We start from the raw sequence: 18,572 nt of genomic DNA on the forward strand, positions 1-18,572 counted from the left end.
AGTGGCCCGGGGCTGCTCCCCATATCTCAGGTATGTCTCACTGTTTCCCTGTAGCCACCAGCCGAGGACAAGGTCAACGGCATCCTCCTGGGCTTCCGAATCCGGTACAGGGAGCTGCTCTACGAAGGCCTGAGGGGCTTCACTCTTCGAGACATCAACAACCCTGGGGCTAAGTGGGCGGAGCTCACCTGTGAGTGGCACTCTCACTCCCCCCCCCCCCCCCCAGCTTCCTGGAGTTCCCTAGCCTGCCTCCCTGCCTGCCTGCCTGCCTGCCTCACTGCTCATGCCTCTCCTGCCACTCATCTACTAGCTGAGTACTTACTGAGCACCTTCTGCACGCTCCCCGGGGGACACCAGTGATCGGGCAGGCAGGGCCCCTGCCGTCTTGGAGTAACCCCTGAAGCCATTGGCAGCCGGGGTGGGGTCCAGGACAGCCCAAAGCAGGGTCAGGGAAGCAGGAGAGCTCAGCATGTGAGAAGGAGCTGCCTGCCTTGGAGGGTCCAACAGCCTGAAAGGCCAGGATTCCCCAGGGAGCAGCATCTGAGGTTTCTTTTGCTCCTTGGAGCGCTCGCTCTCTGTCTGGGGCCTGGAAAGTCAGTCTGCCTCCGCAAGGAAGGAAAGCTCAGGGAGCCCCGAAAATCCAGGGAAGTCCCTGGTTGGACTTTGGGGTTAGGACACTTAGGTGGCCTGGGGGTGATGGCTTGGGTGAGGCCAGTAGGAGGCTGAGCTTGGGAGCAGGCTGGGGATGGAATTGAAGCCCGTTTGGGAGCGGACGCACTCTGGGCAGGGACTCCGAAAGGCTCCATGTTGGTTTCTGGAGGAGAAGGGAAACAGGCAGGAAAGAGGCGAGCGCAGAGGACTCAGGGGACCCCTCCCCACCACACTGTTGCTTCCCATCCTTCTCAGAAGGCTCTTGTGCCTTGTGTTCGGGCGAGTGTTAGCAGACAACAAAATGATTGAACGTGTAGCAAAGGTATGCGTTAATGGCAAAACTCAGAAGTACTTGATCCAACAGCGTGCATTATTTTCTAATTTTTTTTTTTTGGCCGACATGTGCTTGTGGTTGTGATTTTATATAGCCAGTGTGTAATACAGTCATATTTCCTGGTCGTAAAATTGTTTCTGGTTCATATGAGGAAATATATGACTCCAGTATTTCACGGTGGTTTTCCAAGGGCTTCACCTGGAGACAGGTAGTGATTTGGGACTAGAAGTTCTCTCAGAGCTGACCTCAGGCCTCCTGGGCTCCCAGGGCCTCCCTCTGACCTCAGCCTAGTGCGCATCTGGAGGGAGACAGTGGTGCCCTGCAACTGCCCCTTCCCCCCACCCCATCCTGGCCCCCAGTTCAACACCAGGAATCTGGAAACTCTCTCCCCTGCCTGCTCGGTCCCCAGCAATCCCCCCACACACACCCCTCCTTTCACACCCAGAGCGGGGCTTCTGTAGGGGGCTGTGTGTGCACTAACCGCCTCTGTCTGCTGTTTCCCTCTGGTGCCTCCCGCTCCCCCACCCCAGCCCTGTACTCCATGCGGAACCTGAGCCGGCCCAGCCTCACGCAGTACGAGCTGGAGAGTAAGTGCCCTTGCATGGTGTCCCTGCTGCAGCCCAAGCCTACTGGGGAACAGGAGTGGGTCGTTGGGGATACCTGTCCCCACCTCAGGGGTGCCCTTGACACAGGATGCAAACACACCAAGCAGGAGCAGCTTCCAGTGAGTCTCCTCCAAGTGTCCCCTTTGAGGGGTGTGTGCAGAAAGGGAGCCCACAGCCTTATTTGGGGTGCAGGGCGTGCAGTGACAGCTGGTCTATAATGGGAGCTGTTGGGCAGTACAGGTGGGCAGCCAGGCATCTAAATAGCTGCTGCCCATCTTGCCATACCAAAGGCCCAGTGCGGCCCAGCTGCACCTCCCTGTCCAAGGCCACTCCTGCAGTGAGCACTGGGCAGGTCTGCTGGACAGCCTGGTCTTCCAATAGTGCGTCCCTGTGCAGCTTACCCAGTCCCTGCTGTATTTCTGAAGCCCCAGTTGGTCCTCCCCACAGCCCAGTGCTCAGCTCAAAGGCCTCAGTGCAGGAAAAAGCCACATGAGTTCAAGTCTAAACTACCCACCTCCTCCCCTGCTCAGGTGGCACCCACAGGCTGCAAGGACAACCAGCTAGGGCAGCTCCCTCACTGTGTCCTGTCGGAGGCTAGAGCTTCCACCTGGGGAAGGAGGAGAGGGAACCAGGGAGAGAGGGACACAGAGGGTGGGGGACTCTGGACAGTCAAAATGGAAATATGCAGGGCTACAAGGTATAGTATGCTTTGCCAGAGCAAAGGGTGCAGAAGGGCAAGGGGCTGGGCTGGGGGTTGGATGATAGGAAAGGTTCAGGCCCTTGCTCCTTCCAGTCAGGTACTCATCCAGAGCGGGGACTGCATCTGCCACCTGGAGTGACTGGGTCCCTTTCTTGAGCAGCTTCCCTCTCCCAGCTTCTTCCAGGTGTCCTCACCCAAGTTTCCCAAACTCGCTGATGGACAGGGCATCCAAGAGTCCCTGGGTTCAATCTCCAGAACCAAAATAATTAAATTAAAAATTAAAAAATAGAAGCTGGTTAATGCGGACAGGCTGGAACAAGGCTGGGAACACTGGCATCCGCTTTGGTGGGAAGGAAGACAGGCAGGTAGGGCCTGATCGCCTGCCCTGGGAGCCCTAGGACAGATGGGTTCACACCAGTTGTCCCGGCATGAATGCTAGTAGTGCGCCTTCGGTCTCAAAAGGGTCCAGTTGGACAGGAAATCCTGTGGTCAGCCCAGGCCAGGGGCCACCCGGCAGCAGCGTCTCATGTGTGCAGGTTGGCGGAGGGGTGGGGCCAGGGCTGAGGATTCCTCCGGGCACCACTGTGACCTGGTTTCTGCTGACCCTTCACACGGGGGACTGGAGCTGCGGGGCCACCTTGCCCCTCTCTGCAGCCTCTGCTCTCCGCAGTGGGCTCCAACCGCAGGGCAGTGACCACTGTGCCCTCCTGCCCTGCTCTCGCCCACAGACCTGAACAAGCACAGGCGGTACGAGATCCGGATGAGCGTGTACAACGCTGTGGGCGAGGGGCCTCTGAGCTCCCCACAGGAGGTCTTCGTCGGGGAGGCCGGTGAGTGCTGCCCGGGCCCCACGAGGTCCACCTGGGGGAGACGGGAGGCTCAGGTCTCCATCCCACCCCAGCCATGGGAATCTGCTCACTCAGCACCCTCCACACCCCTCAGTGCCCACAGCAGCGCCCCGGAATGTGGCTGTCCACGGTGCCACAGCCACACAGCTGGACGTGACATGGGAGCCACCCCCTCTGGACAGCCAGAACGGAGACATCCAGGGCTACAAGGTACGGGGTCTCTGGCAGAGCAAAGGGTGCAGAGGGGCTGGACTGGGGTCGGTGGGGCGGGGTCCCAGGCTCTTCCTCCTGCTGGCCAGGCTGTCACCCAACAGGCTCTGCTGTGAGTCGCCACTCTGGGTCTGTACCCTGCTCACACTCCGGATAGTCTGGGCTCAGATGCCAGAAACCCTGCGTGCCTCGGCTCATAGCACCCCTAGCAGGACACACCCCGCCCCAGGAATGCCAGTGCCCTACGTAACTTGAGACCCCTCCAAGGGCGCCCCCTGGTTCCAATGCTGATGCTGTTTAGACAGCTGCCGAGCAAAGCACTGCCGTTGGAAATCTCTGCTTAAAATCATGTCTGGACTTTGAATGAAGTCAAGTATTATGACGGGGTACAGTTCAACTTTCATATTTACCCAGGCCAGGGATTTAGCTCAGTGGTTCCACCACTTGCTCGAAGCCGCAAGGTCCAGAGTTCGATCCCCGGTACCAAAACCAAAAAAAAAAAAGAGGGATACAGCCCAATGTGAAGATCCTGGGTTCAATTCCCAGTACTGCCAAACAATAAAATAAAACTTCCGTATTTACCCAACCCTCTAGAACTCTTCAATTCTTTTGAAAGCCATAGGGAGCTGTAGGTTATGGGCTTTAAGGCCCATTATAGAGATGAGGAAACTGAGGCCCAGCTCAAAATAGCAGGTAGCAGAGCCACAATCCAGACCTTCTGGCCAGGGGTGGGGAGGAGCTGAGCACACAGTCACTAGAGTAGTGTAGGAAGGAAGGAAGCTGGACTGGTGGCGCACACCTGCAATCCTAGCACTCTGGGAGACTGAGGCAGGAGGACTGTGAGTTCGAGCTCAGCCTGGGCAACTAGTGACCTCTCTAGACCCTGTCTCGAAATTTAAAAAATATTCAAGAGGGCTGGGGATGTAGCTTAGTTTGGAGGCCCTGGGCTCAACAATCCCCAGTACCGCAAGAAATAAAAAAGAAGAAAAGAGCTTGTCATGCTGGCTGGAGCACAGTTCTTAGCCGAAGCCAGTGTCCCCACGGCCAGACGTTATTCGGGAAGACAGACCCCGTACAGCGGCCTCAGGGCTGGGCTGTGGCGGCCCAAGGACCTGTGGGTTCTCAGCCAAGGCGAAGCGCATGCTCGGGGCACAGCCTGTTGGGACGGGCAGCCCGGAGAAGGGAGGACCCAGTCCGGGTGTCTCCTACATCCGGGGCTCGAGGGAGGGAAGGAGGAAGCGGCATCTTGCCAAGGAAGCTCTGAAGACGGATGGCACCCTCCAGGCTCTGCCCGGGAGCACCCGCTGGGAACACTAAATATTGCACCCTAGCATATGCCTCCCGAGGGAAGGAAGGCGCCGGGCGGAGTCTTCGATCGTTGGCACCCACCAGACTGTCGAAGTTTGAAAGTTGCGAGTTAATATACAGACCCAGGAAACGTGTGGGTGCATAGGCACCATACAGAACAGGGAGAGCTGCAGGGTCCAGAAAACGGCGCCCGTACAGAGCCGTGACTGCGGTGTGAACCGGGGAGGCGCATTCGCCCTGGTTAGCACACATGATATGTGCGCTGCCGCTGCCGAAGTGACCCCGCCTTGGGTCGGGCTGAGCTGGGACGAGCCCGGGGAGGCACCAGGCACAATCCAAGAGTCCCGCCCTCTCCGTTATTCAGTGACACGTGTTTATTGAGTAGTTATTTTGTGCCCTCCACTAGTTGCTGCGAGTAAAGCAGTGAGCAGAGAGACAGCATGAGCGGAAATTTTCGGGGGGAAATTAATTTACAGAGTACGTGATGCCACCAGATGGTGGGGTAAATGAAGCAGGTGAGCAGAGAGCTAGATGCAGGCTTGAAATTTTTTTTTAAATATATAACTTTATTATCAAGCACATACATATACAAAAATTAAAATTATACAAAGAAAAACAATGCAAGGGGAAAAAAACTATAATAATATTCAAATATAGTAGAACTCAACCAAAACAAAACTGAAAAGTACTTAAACATTCTTCCATATGATTTTCAAAACATCTCAAGCGTTAAGAAGACATCAGAGGATGTGATTTGTTTTAAAAAGATTTTCAATACTAATATTGAACAAATAGTGGTCTGGAAAAAAAGAATTCTAGTTAGCTAGTAGACTCCAGATAGGCCAAATTTTTTTGAATTTAAATTTCAATACAGCCATATGACACGTGATGGAAATATAATCTGAGAAATATGTTTTTAGGCAATTTCATCCGTGTGTATCACAAAATACCACACAGAGTGCCAACTTCTAAGTGCAAACTGAAAAGGTATACGTCAGTCATCTGTGATGCCCCCTTGGTGTTATCCAAATACGCAGTTAAGCACGAGATACATGAGGCTACCACTGGCCTAGCAGCACACTGTTTTACAGTAAACTTTTATATAAGCAGGATTATGCTCTGAAGGATGAAAGGCACAGCATGTTATGATAAGGACCTAAAACAGTAACAGGCATTTATCACACTATCGAATGCAGTGTACTGTACATAGCTGAATGTGCTCCTTCTGGAAACACACCCTCCTCTCGTTTGATCTCAGTGACTCTTCCTTCCCAACCCACTGATGAGCGCCAGCCTAGTCTCTATCTACATCTCTTCCTGTAATTTCAGACACAATCTCTATATGGATTCTTTCCAGATTCACAGGCTTGAAATTTTAAAGAGTTGTTAGAAAACGCCTAAATGAGAAGGTGATATTTGAGCCAAAACCTATATAAATACAGGCCATCACATGGATCACATGGATCCAGAAGAACATTCCAGAAAGAGGGAAACGAAGAACCAAGGTCCTGGGGTAGGTCAGTGCTTTCGAGTGTAGACAAGCCAGCAAAATCTCACCCTGGGGAAGCGTGATGAGAAGGGCAGAGAGCGGCCAGAGCACTCAGGAGCTTTGGCTTCTACTCTGAGGGAGAACTTGAGGCGGAGGACTTGGGTTTCCACAGGCTCGCTCTGGTTGCTGTGCTGTGTTTAGTCTGAAATGGGGAAATCACAGAGAGCTGAGGCAGCTGACTCATACAGGTGTGACCTTAGCTGCGCAGAAGTGGTTCAAACAGCAGCGGAGAGAGGGAGTCGCATTCAGGGGACCGGTTAAGGGGCAACCGGAAGCGGTGCTGCCAGTCCTGCGGCAGGAAGAAGAGGAAACCCGAGCAGAGCTGACTCCACGTGGGGGCGCCCTAGAGCACAGAAGGAAGCTGGAGCTGCCGCGGGAGGTCAGGAGCGAAGCGCGGGACCAGGGCGGTGGACTGTGGAGTCCTCAGCTGTAGACGGTGCCAAGAGGCGAGAGTGGACAGACAGGCAGCGGACAGAGTCTGAAACCTGAGCCTTGGGACCGAGACAGGTGCGCCATGACGATGACTCAGAGCCCCAGGGAAGACTGCTTCTGGAAGGAGGGAGAGTCGGACTGCCAGCTCCCAGGAGGGATGGAGCAGGATGAAGTCTGGGAAGCAGTTATGCCGGATGTTCAAAGAAACCTATGACTGGCTCGAGTTAAAATTCTAACGTCAAGACAAACAATTCACTTCAGCTGGGGATTGGCACACTGCCGCCCACTGAGCTAACTGGCCATGCATCTTTTTGAAAAGATGGGGACAAGCCCATGCATGTTTATGAGTTGTCCATGGCTGCTTTTGCACAAGGGTAGAGTTGAACCGGATGTGGTGCTGCACACCTGCAATCCCAGCTACTCAGGAGGCTGAGGCAGGAGGATCACAAGTTCAAGGTCAGCCTGGGCAACTTGGCAAGACCCTTGTCCCCAAAAAAAGGGCTGAGGATGTAGCTCAGTAGTAGAGTCCCCCAGGTTCAATCCCCAGTACCACACACAAACACACACTCACACACACACACACACACACACACACACACACACGGGACAGAGTTGAGTAGTTGCAACAAAGACTTACTGGCTGTCCTGCAAAGCCTAAGATTTGAACTGGAAGAAGTTTGCTGAGGCCTGGGTATTGCATTAGTAATGTAGAGTTTACAGGGCTCCATGGGAGCTGGGTACTGGGGAACACATGGGGCAGTTTCAAGAGGAAAGACGTGCGATCAACAGAGGGTGTTTTAGAATGGGAGAAATCACGATTTGTTTCTGCACTGATAGAAACAATACTTCATGGAAAGAAAGTTTGGGGATTTGGGGAAGAGAGGAAGCTACAGCGGGCAATAAGTTGGAGTAGGTGAGGGGAATATAATTTAGCACACAAATTCAGGGTGGCCTTAAAGGGAGTGAACGGTTCAGCCACAGTGGCAAGAACAAGGCAGCAGGTGTGGGCAGAGGGACAGGAGGTGACAGACTCAGTGATTGCTTCCCTTTCCCAGTGTAGGTCCTCGCTGGGAATGAGGTTGAGGGGAAAGGGAGAGGGGAGAGACTGTATCAAACAGCCACAAGTCCTCTTCTTATCTGCAGGTTCCTCATCCACATATTCAGCCAAGTGAGGATCAAAACTATTCACTGAAAAAAAATTGCATCTGTACTGAACATGTACATGCTTTGTTCTTGTTCTTATTCCTTACACAATACAGTGTGGCGGCTGTTTACACTGCATTTACACTGCATGAGTTACTATTAGTACTCAAGAGGTGATTTAACATATCTGGGAGGATTGCATAAATTCTGTGCAGATACTGCACCATTTGATATAGGGACCTGAGCATCCTTGGCTTTTGACAGCCATGGCGGTCTTGGACCCTGTCTCTGAAGGACACAGGAGGATGGCTGTGTACCGTTGTGCAGTACCTGGATAAGAGCCAAATATCCAAGTATCCTCCCACTCTGGGCTGTGCTCCTGAACTTGAAGTCTGATACTACTCCAGGCCAGTCAGCTGTGTTCAGTGTGGGCAGATTTCACCAACGCGAGAGCTCAGCCTGTTGTGTAAGATGGAGCAAGACAGGACAGGAACATAGCAAAGGGCACAGTCAACAGAGAGAGGTGACCGGCTACAGAACAGTAGGAAATATTTGCAAACTGTGCATCTGATAAAGAGTTAATCGCCAAAGAACACAGCAAGTTCATACAACTTGACAATGAGAAAACAACCCAATTTAAAAGCGGGACAAAGGACCCGAATGGACATTTCTCAAAAGAAAACGAATAAATGGCCATCAGGTAGTCAGTATCACTCATCAGGGAAATGCAAATCAAAACCACAGTGATGTATCGCCCCACACCTGTAAGGAAAGCTGTTACCAAAAATCCAAAAGACAATAAGTGATATGGAAAAACTGGAACCCTTGTATGCTTTGGCAGGAACATAGAATGGTACAGCCACTGTGGAAAACTGTGTGGAAGGTCCTCAAAACAATAAAAACAGAATTACCCTATGATCCAGCCTCCTCACTTCTGAGTGCTTATTCAGAAGTACTGAAATCGGGATCTGGAAACGTTTGCACTCTGGTGTTCGTTACAGCATAATCCATAATAGCCAAGATACAGAAGCAACTGGAATGTTTTGTTGGTGGATGAACAGATAAAGAAAATGTCAGGTGTAAAAAAATAAATTAATTAAATAAATTTAAAAAACAACAAAAAAAGAAAATTTCAGGTGTATGTGTATACTCAAGAGAATATTGTTTAGCCTTAAAAAAGAGGAAAATCCTGACATTCACAACAACCTGAGGCAGGAAGATGTCATGTTAAATGAAATAAGCCTCAGACAGAAAGACAAATACTGTGTGGTCTCATTTATACATAAAGTCTAGAACCATCACAATCAGTGAGGCAGGAAAAAAAGGAAAACAAAAAAATCAAACTCATAGAAGCAGAGAGTAGAGTGTGGCTGGGGAAAATGGGGACACTTGCTCAAAAGGAACAAAGTTTCAGTTACACAAGCCCAGTGAGTTTGGGGGTCTCATGTACAGCACAGTGACAGTAGGTGCCAATGCTGCTGTCCACTGAAACTAGCTGAGAGGATAAATCATCCATTCTTTCTCACCCCAAATACAGGGTAACTATACGGTGATCGATATGCCCATTATCTTGAGCATGGTGATCAATGTACACCGACTTGTATACCTTGAATATATGCAATTTTTGTCAGCTATGCCTCAGTAAAGCTATGATTTTTATTTGTTGATTATATCTGAGTAAAGCTAAAAAAGGGACAGGGAATTGAGAATAGTAGAAGAAAAGCAGTGATTGTAATCATACATTCCTACACCAGCCCGTCTACCTAAGGCATTCCCCCAGCACATGTTTAGTAAGCACCAAAAACATGCCATGCATGACTCTAGGTGCCTGGGACACAAGAGCACCAAACAGACCAGGATAAGTGAACATCCTGGGGGACACCTAGTTACCCATTGGTGAGCACTGTTACTTAGCTCTGAGCCCCTCTGTGTACTTTGCACAAGTCCCTCTTACTGTAAATTAGCCGCTAGCAAAAGTCTGCTGAGTTCCGTACACGAACTTGCCATAGGTGGCTTGATTGTATATGTGCCGCCCTTAGTCCTGCACCCCACCCCGACATACCCTGCCCAAGAGCATGGCTCTGGCCACTGACCATCTTTCCCCTGTATTGCCGCTTCCTCTCTAGTGACAGTCACCCACAGGCGTGGCATAAACATCCTAAACATTTTCCCTCTTTCAGTGCCTTTTCCTGACCTCACATTTTCTTTCAGTTGTGACCATTCCTTTTGGTTGACTCCTTTACAGCAGAGTTCCTCAAAAGAATTGCTGCCTCTTGCAGGCATAGTGCTACACATCTGTAATCCCAGCAGTCTGGGAGGCTGAGGCAGGAGGACTTTGAATTTGAGACCAGCCTAGGTGACTAAGTGTCTCAAAAATTTTAAAAGGGCTAGGGATGTAATTTCAGTGTGAAGAGCCTGGATTAAATTCTCAGTCCCAGGAAGAAAGGAAAAAAAAGAATCCTTCCCTCCAATTCCTCCCTTCTCATTCCATGCTAAACCTGCTTCAGGTAGGTTGCTGTCCCCAAAGGCGCTTCCTTCCAAGGGTACTGATAATTCCATCCCTGTTGGTTGGTGCTCAAATGGCAGGTCTTGCCCCAAAGCACTGGGCAAGGTGGCTCGCTCCCTCCCCCTGAAATGCTTTCTTCCCTCACTGCCCTGGCTTCCTGGGCCTTTCACTCTCCATTCTAGCTCCTTTCCAGCCATGGAAAGCCAGAGGCCCCCAAATCAATCCATGGCCTTTGTCTAAGAGAGCCCGTCGTCCTCCTGGTGCGTGCTCTCCCAGTACCACCTCTGTGCAGATGATTTGCTGACCTCTCACATGGCCCTGACCTTTGCCCTGAACGCCGACTGCAGCCCGAACCCTGTGGACCACTGCATCCCCGACCCTATGAATGGATGGGCGAGTGAATGAGTGGGTTTATGAATGATCACCTCAATGCTCATTCATCTGCCTTTCTGAGAACAATCTGCAAAAAAACTAAAAAGGAAAGCAAGGCTCTCATGATGACAAGATGTCCCAACTGCCATTCACATGGGAGAGGAAGGCACTTTTATGGGCTATTGCTCACTCTTAATGGCTTCCTCCAGAGAAACCCAGTAATGGGAAAGCCAACAGTTTACTGATAATTCTTTGGCCAGCAGGTGGCGCCAAATGACCTCCAATCCTCCATGTGCTTTGAGACTGACTTTCAGCTGCCAGGATGGCCCTAGTTCCAAGTCCTAAACTAGTTTAAGAATTTTTCATGTGTGAATAACAGGCAGTGTTAACCCCTGCTAGATATGAAATGCCTGTATTCACAGCGGAGCATCTGCTGCATCCCTGGCCTAAAATCTTTTGCAGGCACAACGTGCTTTGGGAAGCCAGCCAAGTCCTTGGGAGGAACCATGCCATACTCTCCTGTCCTTGTGTCCTCCCCGCCTCACTTTGACCTTGGGAAGTGGCTATCCTTCACCTACTGTGTACATAACAAAACTGCAGCTCCGGGAAGTCACCTGGCCATGTCACACTGCTGGTAAAGGATGCAGCCAGAAACCAGCCCCAGGCCTCCTGCCGTCTTAACCCAGGCCTTCCTCTGCAGTGGGCTTTGCCAGCGGTAGTGCGCATGTACATCACCAGAGGTCTTGTTAGCCTGCAGCTGCAGCAGGCCTGAGGGCTGAGACTCTGCCCCTCCCAGTTCGCAGGTGACACAACATAGCTGTTGCACTTCACCCCAGCTCAGATTCCCACAGGACAGAAACAGTCTATTCCTCCAGCATCTATCTCTGAGGCTGATGAGCCAGAACTGAAGCCCACAGGCACTGCAGCACACGGGGACACACGGGGTCCGTGCCCTGGTGGCATTTAGTCTCACTGAGGCTGGAGCTTTGGCTGTGAAAAGGAAGGTTCTGGAAGGGTTCCTAGAACAGCTCCTAAATACTTCTATACTGTTTCCTGTGTCTGGCAGGGGCAGGAGGAAAGCCCTGTGTCTTCATCCCCCTCATTCCCATAATACTCTTTGCCCATAGATTTATTTCTGGGAAGCCCAGCGGAAGAACCTCACTGAGCGAGTGAAGACTCTTTTCCTGGCTGAGAACGGTGTGAAGCTCAAGAACCTGACCGGCTACACTGCCTACATGGTCAGCGTGGCGGCCTTCAATGCCGCAGGAGACGGACCACGGAGCACCCCTGTCCGGGGCCAGACGCAGCAAGCAGGTGTGGAGGGGCAATTCTGCCTGCTGGGGGCAGGACCCTGCCTCTGGGGCGGTGGAGGGAGTGGAGGCAGCTGCTTTATCCCTCCAAGCACCTGGCCTTGGTGCTTGGGCCCCCATGAGACACTGGCAGAGTGGGAGCTGCAGCCCACAAGGAGGGGCCTAGACTGAAATGCTCAGAAAAAAGGAGCTATTCGAGTAGGCTGTGAGAAAGCCCCCAGATCTTGCTGGTCCCCTCCCGCTTGCCCCAGACAGCCACCACTCACTGCCTGCCTGGTCCCTGCTTCCTTTCTGCAGTCTCTCCAGGGTCCTTTGTTCATCCCACCATTATTTACTGTGCTTGATGCTGGGGACATAACACAGCCAGACCAATGTGGTCCCCCTCCCCTTGGGAAGGATGCAGATCACGAACCAGTAGAGACCTGTTAGCCGCGGTGATGCTGAGGGCAGTGATCTGAGGGTGGTGGCTGGAGGGCCTGAGGATCATGGCTTCGGACAGGCCTGCACAGAGGCCTCACAGACGGTGACATCTGAGCTGAATCTGAGGCCCGCAGCGCAGGAAGTTCCAGAGGCAGGGCAGGGAGCGGGTTCCGGGCTGAGAGCAGCAGGTGCAAGGCCTGGAGGCTGGGGGGATTAGAGGAACTAGAGAAAGCCAGGGACCCACGAGAAAATGGGGTGAAACTCAGGTCTCCAAGAGTCTGGAGGGTTGAGATTAATGTCAGATGACATGGGAAACCATTGCAGTGTTTAAGGAGTTGAGCAGCAGGATCTGGTTTATGTTTTGGAAAATAATTACTTTGAGAAATGAAGGGAAAGAGGCCAGGCTGGAGGCTGGGCAGGAGGGCAAGGCAAAGGTAAAGGCTCTGCCACCAGCCAGTGCAAAGCAAGCCCTGCAGCATGCCCAAGACCACTTCTTGGGCGGTGCCACACCGGGTCCACTGGTCATGCCCATTTCACAATAAGCAAGGGTCACCTGGGGAAGTGTGCTCCTTACTCAGAGTCCCCCACAGGTCACAGGAGTGCAGATGCTGGCACCCCGGATTTCTGAGACAAAAGACTAATCTCTTTGTATGTCTCTCTCTCTCTCTCTCTCTCTCTCTCAATGTGAATAGCTTGGCCCTTTGTATCTGGGTCCCACATCAGCAGATTCAACCAACTGTGCCTCAAAAATATTCCAGAAACATTGCAGCTATGTTCAACATGCAAACTTTTTTCTTTTCTTTTTGTTCACGGGCTTTTTTCTTGTCATTGTTTTCTAAATGAGGCAGTGTAACAACTATTGACCCCGAATTTCCATTGCATTAGATATCATAGGTAACCTCGAGGCGATGTGAAGCATACAGGAAGTCAAGTGCAAATACAGCTTTTACAGAGGGAACTTGAGCATGATGGGGTGTTGGCATCTGAGGGGATCCTGGGACCAGTGCCTGTGGACACAAAGGATAAGCACCCAGCCTCTGGCCTGCCTGCCCTGAGGCCTTTCCTACCTGCCGCCTCCCTTCGCGGCTCATGTGTGGCTCTTAAAGAGCTGCTCAGGAGCCAGTTTCTAATTGTGGTCCTCCCTGGGAACAAGCCCTGGCTCCAGGGAAACCTGTCCCTCCCATGGCTCCCCAGGGTCTGGCTGAGGCTGAGCTGATCCTGCACGTCTGAATGTGAGTCTGTCTGTCTGTCCTGACCACATTCTGTCCAGGTCATCAGCCAGATATGAGCCCCTGGGAGCCTGGAAGCTTCCGTCAGGGTGGCCATAGAACAGAGTGTTCTGTCCCACATCCCTCTAGCCAGGGAGGGAGGAAGGAAGGGGACCCTGAGCTCAGCTCCCTCCTTCAAAGACTGCTCACTGAAACAGCCTCCTGAAGTGGGGCCAGCAACGGGTCCAGATTAGCTCTGGCTCGGCGGGGAGGCTGTGCCAGACAATAATAGCTTGGCCAGCTCAGGGGCTGTGGAGGGGGATGCTTCCTGCCCTTCCCCTCTGTCCTCCACTGCCCCCACGTTTTCAGGGTCACTCCAGGGTTTTCAGCCCGTAAAAACTTCTCTTCCGGAGGCCCAGACTGCCCTTGGCTCTGGCCCCTCCCAACAGCATGCCATGATGACATCCACAGCAACATTGACATCCAAGGCCCAGAGACACCCCCCCCACCCTCTCCTCCAGGGGAGCAGACAAGAAAAACCCATCCCACAAACCAGGCCTTGTCCCATGGTGACTCTGGGGGTGTAATGGCTTGTCTCATGCTGGTAGCCAGGGCTCAGAGCCACGTCACAGGCTAAAGCCCAAACTCTCCCACTTCAGAGAAAAATTAAATTTCCTTTTTTCCCGGTTCCAAGGCCTCTGATATTGGAAAGTTGAGTGCTAAGGACGTCAAGGGAGGCGGGTAAGGGCTCCAAGGGCCTCCAGCAACCCCTCCTGCCTCCTTTGCTGAGCCCTGCCCTCCTGTTCTGCCCAGGCCCAGACCCAAATGCCCCTGTTGGTTTCTTGGAGCCAAACCCAAGGCTTTGAACTTTCATGGAAGGAGGAAACAAAAACCCTTTGCTGTCTCCCACAGCCCCCAGTGCTCCCAGCTCGGTCAAGTTCAGCGAGCTGACCACGACCTCGGTGAACGTGTCCTGGGAAGACCCACAGTTCCCCAATGGCATCCTGGAGGGCTACCGGCTGGTGTACGAGCCCTGCACCCCAGTGGATGGTGAGTGGCCCCCCTCTCTTGAGACCCAAGACCCTCACCTGGCAAGGGCTTGCTGTCTGCCGGAGTCCCTGAACATGACTCCCCAGGAAAAGTGAGGTCCAGACCAAAGAAGACACATTTCCAAGGCAAAACGACAGCAAGTTGAAGGGACGGTGGAGCAGCAACCTAGGTCTTCAGATGTCTAGGTGGAGAATTTTTACATATATTCTTCCCTTCTGTCAACAGGATCAGGGAAACCTGAGTGAAACGCAGCCCCCAGGATGGACAGGTCTCTGTGGGCATCCCTGACAGTCCCACCCAAACCTTAGAGGTGCTGGTCCCACTCCAGGCCAGTCCTTCTTTGCCCTTTGGCAGTCAGGGAGAATCTGAGAATCTGAGCAAAGCCTTGGAGCTGCTCCCCATGAAGATGTATACATCATGGGGTCACCGTACCCCTGTTGTCATCTGTGAACCTCAATCAAGATCCCGGCTCTGCCAGTGATGCCTCTTGCATGCTGAGCCCTGTTCACCCGAGCCATCTTCAGACCCTTATCACAACCCCTACCCCTCCAAGCCCTGGGAAGACCCTGCCCTAATTCTGGGTTGCCAGGTAGGGCCATGCTGACCCTAGCAGTAGACAGCAGACACTTGCCAGCTTTCTTCCCCAGAGGGATGCCTGGCCATGGGTGGTATGACCCAGCCCAGGGTGAGCAAAGTGCCCAAAAATCTCTGCCAGTGGGCCACCAACAGTCATCTTAAGAGGACAGGGGACTTAGAGACAGGAAGGAGGCTGGACTACTTACTGCCTGGGTCTGTTTCCAGCAAGATGCTGTTGTGTGACTGCCCTACCAGGGTGCCCTAGTGCCAGGAAGTGTGGTCACAAGAACAAGGGGCAGAGCACCGGAATGTCACCACAGCCAGCAGTTCTGGGTCAGCAGAGGGAACAATGGCCTTCAGTTTTTCCTGCCACCACCTGAGTGCTAGCAGCCCATCCTGCAAAGTGGAGCCGGGTGTTAGGACACCCAGGAAGGGATCCAGTCAGGTGCAGGATCAGAAATGGGGCCAGGACAGAGAGCTTGAAGACAGGGTGCAGGGGGGCTGGGTGAGCTCTCGCCACAATGGTCTCCACCTGGAAAAATGTGAGCACTTTGCCTCCCAGCTCCTTGGTCCAGCAGGATTGCAAACGCCCCTAGAGACTGCCATCCTCCTTGTAATACCCAGATAATAAGTGTGGATAATGCCCATCTTACCAGCAGGTGCTGCCCCAGCTCATGCCTCAGCCCTGGGTGCAGACCAGCTGCTCTGAAGCCCATGCAGATGAGGGTTGTTCAGCAGTGTCAAGCACCAGGCACCAAGGGCCCTGACTCCCAGTCCTTGGGGGTCATTTCATCCCCCAGCTCCCATCGCTCCATCCTCATTCTACCATTCATTTGTCCAATAGTAGATTGGGTGCCTACCCTGTTCCAGGTGCTCTGTCTTTGAATTTGAACTTCAGCATCCCTGTCTGAGATGCTCTTGATACCCTGGCTCAGTAGGAGAACTAACAGCAGGCTAAGGAAAGGGCCCGGAGAAACCCAGGGCCCGCACCAGTGTGGACCCAAGCATGGGAATGAAACCCAGTCCCAGCCCCTGGGGAGGCTGGTGGCCAGAGACTGGGTTTGTGAGGCACAGAGCACATACTCCACCCTCCAGAAAGTCTCAGGGGCCTGCCCTCTAGTTGCCATGATTTGGGCCACGAAGTGCTCTCATTTCTACCCTAAAAACCCAGGCAGAACAGGTGATGGTGCCCTGGGAGCTGAGCCCTCACTGGCAGCAGAGGAAAGAGGAGCCCAGAGGCTGGGCAGAGTTTGGGGGCCAAAGTAAAAGCTGGAGCTGGTCACCAGCATCCCCTCCAGCCCCAGACTTGAGGCATCTTTACGGAAGTACTTCCCAAAAGATTTGCCTAGAATTAGAGTTCTGCAGGACATCACACAAGGGAACCAAATGGGGGAAATGGATGTGGGTACAGTAGTGTGCACAGTAGGATGGTGAGTGCTTCTTCCTCCAGGAGTCAAAGGACCCTGTGGGTCTTCAGGAAACAGGCAGGACACAGCATTTCGCAAACTTCTTCAGCCACGGAGCCCTCTTCCTGTGAACACCTTGCAGAACCGTGAAACAGCATGGGAAACATGGCCTTGGGAGCTAGGTGAAGCCCCTGGCCCTCGTCCGGGACCTCAGGCCACTGCTGTTTCCCCTCACCCATGGCCTCCAGTGGCCTCAGAGCCCCTGCTCACTACATTTCTCCCCAGGGGTCAGCAAGATTGTGACAGTGGACGTGAAGGGGAACAGCCCCCTATGGCTAAAGGTGAAGGACCTGGCCGAGGGCATGACCTACAGGTTCCGCATCAAAGCCAAGACCTTCACCTATGGGCCAGAGATCGAAGCCAATGTCACCACAGGCCCTGGAGAAGGTAGGCGAGCAAGGCATTGCTGTACCAAGTCCTGCAGCCCCCATGCCAGAGGAGGCCCCGGGTATCAAGAGCTGTGCCGTCTCTGGAGACAGAGCGGACACCCTGACGCTTGCTCTCTCCCCATCCCCAGCACCCTCGCCCTGCTCCACAGTCTGCACTTGGTCAGTGGGATCCTCAGGCCACAAGGCCACGCCCTCCTCTCACCACTCAGCCCAGCACACATAGCCTGGCCCACATGGAACCCAGGGCCTTGCATATGCTGGGCAAGCGCTCAATCCAAGCCCCAACCTCCCTCCTTTCTCTCCCTCCCCACAGTGGTGCCAGCCCCCATCCCCTCCATCCAGGAAGGAGGCAATTGGTAGAACCCCACTTCTTCCCGGCCAGAGCCTTCTCCCCTTTGTCTTTGCTCTCAGAGCAGGGTACAGAAGAGTCACCCTTGGCTCTTGGGTGGATGCTCAGAGACCCTGGCTCGCTGGCAGACCCTGGTCCAGCAGCCTGCCCTGATCCCAAGGACCCTGGCACCTTCAGAAAGGCTTCAGTGGTGCTTTTGGATGGTGCGGTCAACTCTGTCACAGTCAGGGCCCCCTCGCCGCCCCCAGTGCCCACTCCTGTCCCTCCTCTGCAGCCCCCTTACAGGCAGAATGTCATTTTACATTGGCTCATGTCTCAGTGAACACCCACCCTTGAAGCCCTCCCTCCTGCACCACCCCAGGCACATGTGGCAGTCAAGATGTAGCCTCCAGAGTCCCTGCCACAGGTACAGGCTGTCTCATCCCAAACACAAAAGCCGTCTCCCAGGAAAAAGTGCTCAGCCCATCTCAAAAGTGCCCTGCAAGGCCACCTTCTTCCCCACCTGCCCCAGCAGCCAGGAGTGGACAAAGGCTCCTGTCTGCAGGAGGCTGGGCTGGCCAGGCTCTGGCAGGGGAAGGGGCCTGGAGAGCAGTAGACTCCTTGCCTCCCACCTGCCAGTGGGTTTGTGGGTGCCTGGCCACTCCTAGCTTTCCCTTCCTGGCCAGTTTCTTTTCCCCGTTCTTGTTCTACAAAGAAACTCACCTGATCCCAGCCACCCTGAGAACAGAGCCACAGGGCACAAAGACAGCCTGCCAGGAACTGGCCAGCTCTGCCCTTCCCCTGCCCAGCCCCACCCTGCCCCACTGCCTCTCACCTGAGACTTCCCTGGGAAACAAAAGCAGCAAGAGAGCTGGCAGGCTGAAGGAGGGCCATGGGGAGGCTTGGGGTCAGGAGAGGGCGGGCTGGGGGACGTACTGTTCCAACTTAAGGCTTAAAGTATTCCAGGCTCAGGGAGGGCAGGAAGCCGAAGGAGGGCTGCAGGGCACTCAGAAAGCACCAACCTCACCCTGACGCTGTGGCTGAGGAGGGGCCTGCAGGGGAGAACACAGAGTCAGGCATCCCTGCCCCTCCAAACAGGTGGATGCTGAGCCCCTCCCTCAGCTCTGAGCACTGTCCTGTGCAGAGCAAGAACCCCGGTCCCAGCCC

At 53.5% G+C, this 18,572-nt stretch overlaps 1 protein-coding gene across 4 annotated transcripts in view; it reads left to right on the forward strand.

The window, feature by feature from the left end:
* Sdk2 (sidekick cell adhesion molecule 2) overlaps positions 1 to 18,572 on the forward strand; it is a 254,003-nt gene that overhangs the window by 213,469 nt on the left and 21,962 nt on the right. For 2 of the 4 annotated variants that reach the window (XM_021241046.2, XM_004860580.3), the window contains exons 33-39: positions 55 to 190; positions 1,516 to 1,572; positions 3,019 to 3,120; positions 3,233 to 3,348; positions 11,786 to 11,972; positions 14,509 to 14,646; positions 16,914 to 17,075. In XM_021241046.2, the coding sequence (XP_021096705.2) occupies positions 55 to 190; positions 1,516 to 1,572; positions 3,019 to 3,120; positions 3,233 to 3,348; positions 11,786 to 11,972; positions 14,509 to 14,646; positions 16,914 to 17,075 (898 nt within the window). The remainder of the gene's footprint in view (positions 1 to 54; positions 191 to 1,515; positions 1,573 to 3,018; positions 3,121 to 3,232; positions 3,349 to 11,785; positions 11,973 to 14,508; positions 14,647 to 16,913; positions 17,076 to 18,572) is intronic. The other 2 variants (XM_021241047.2, XM_087208557.1) reach the window with 1 other exon arrangement.

The sequence above is a fragment of the Heterocephalus glaber genome, unplaced genomic scaffold (genome assembly GCF_053883595.1).
Source record: "Heterocephalus glaber isolate CG9 unplaced genomic scaffold, H.glaber_assembly_v1.0 deba00000937, whole genome shotgun sequence".
Classification (NCBI taxonomy): Eukaryota; Metazoa; Chordata; class Mammalia; order Rodentia; family Bathyergidae; genus Heterocephalus; species Heterocephalus glaber.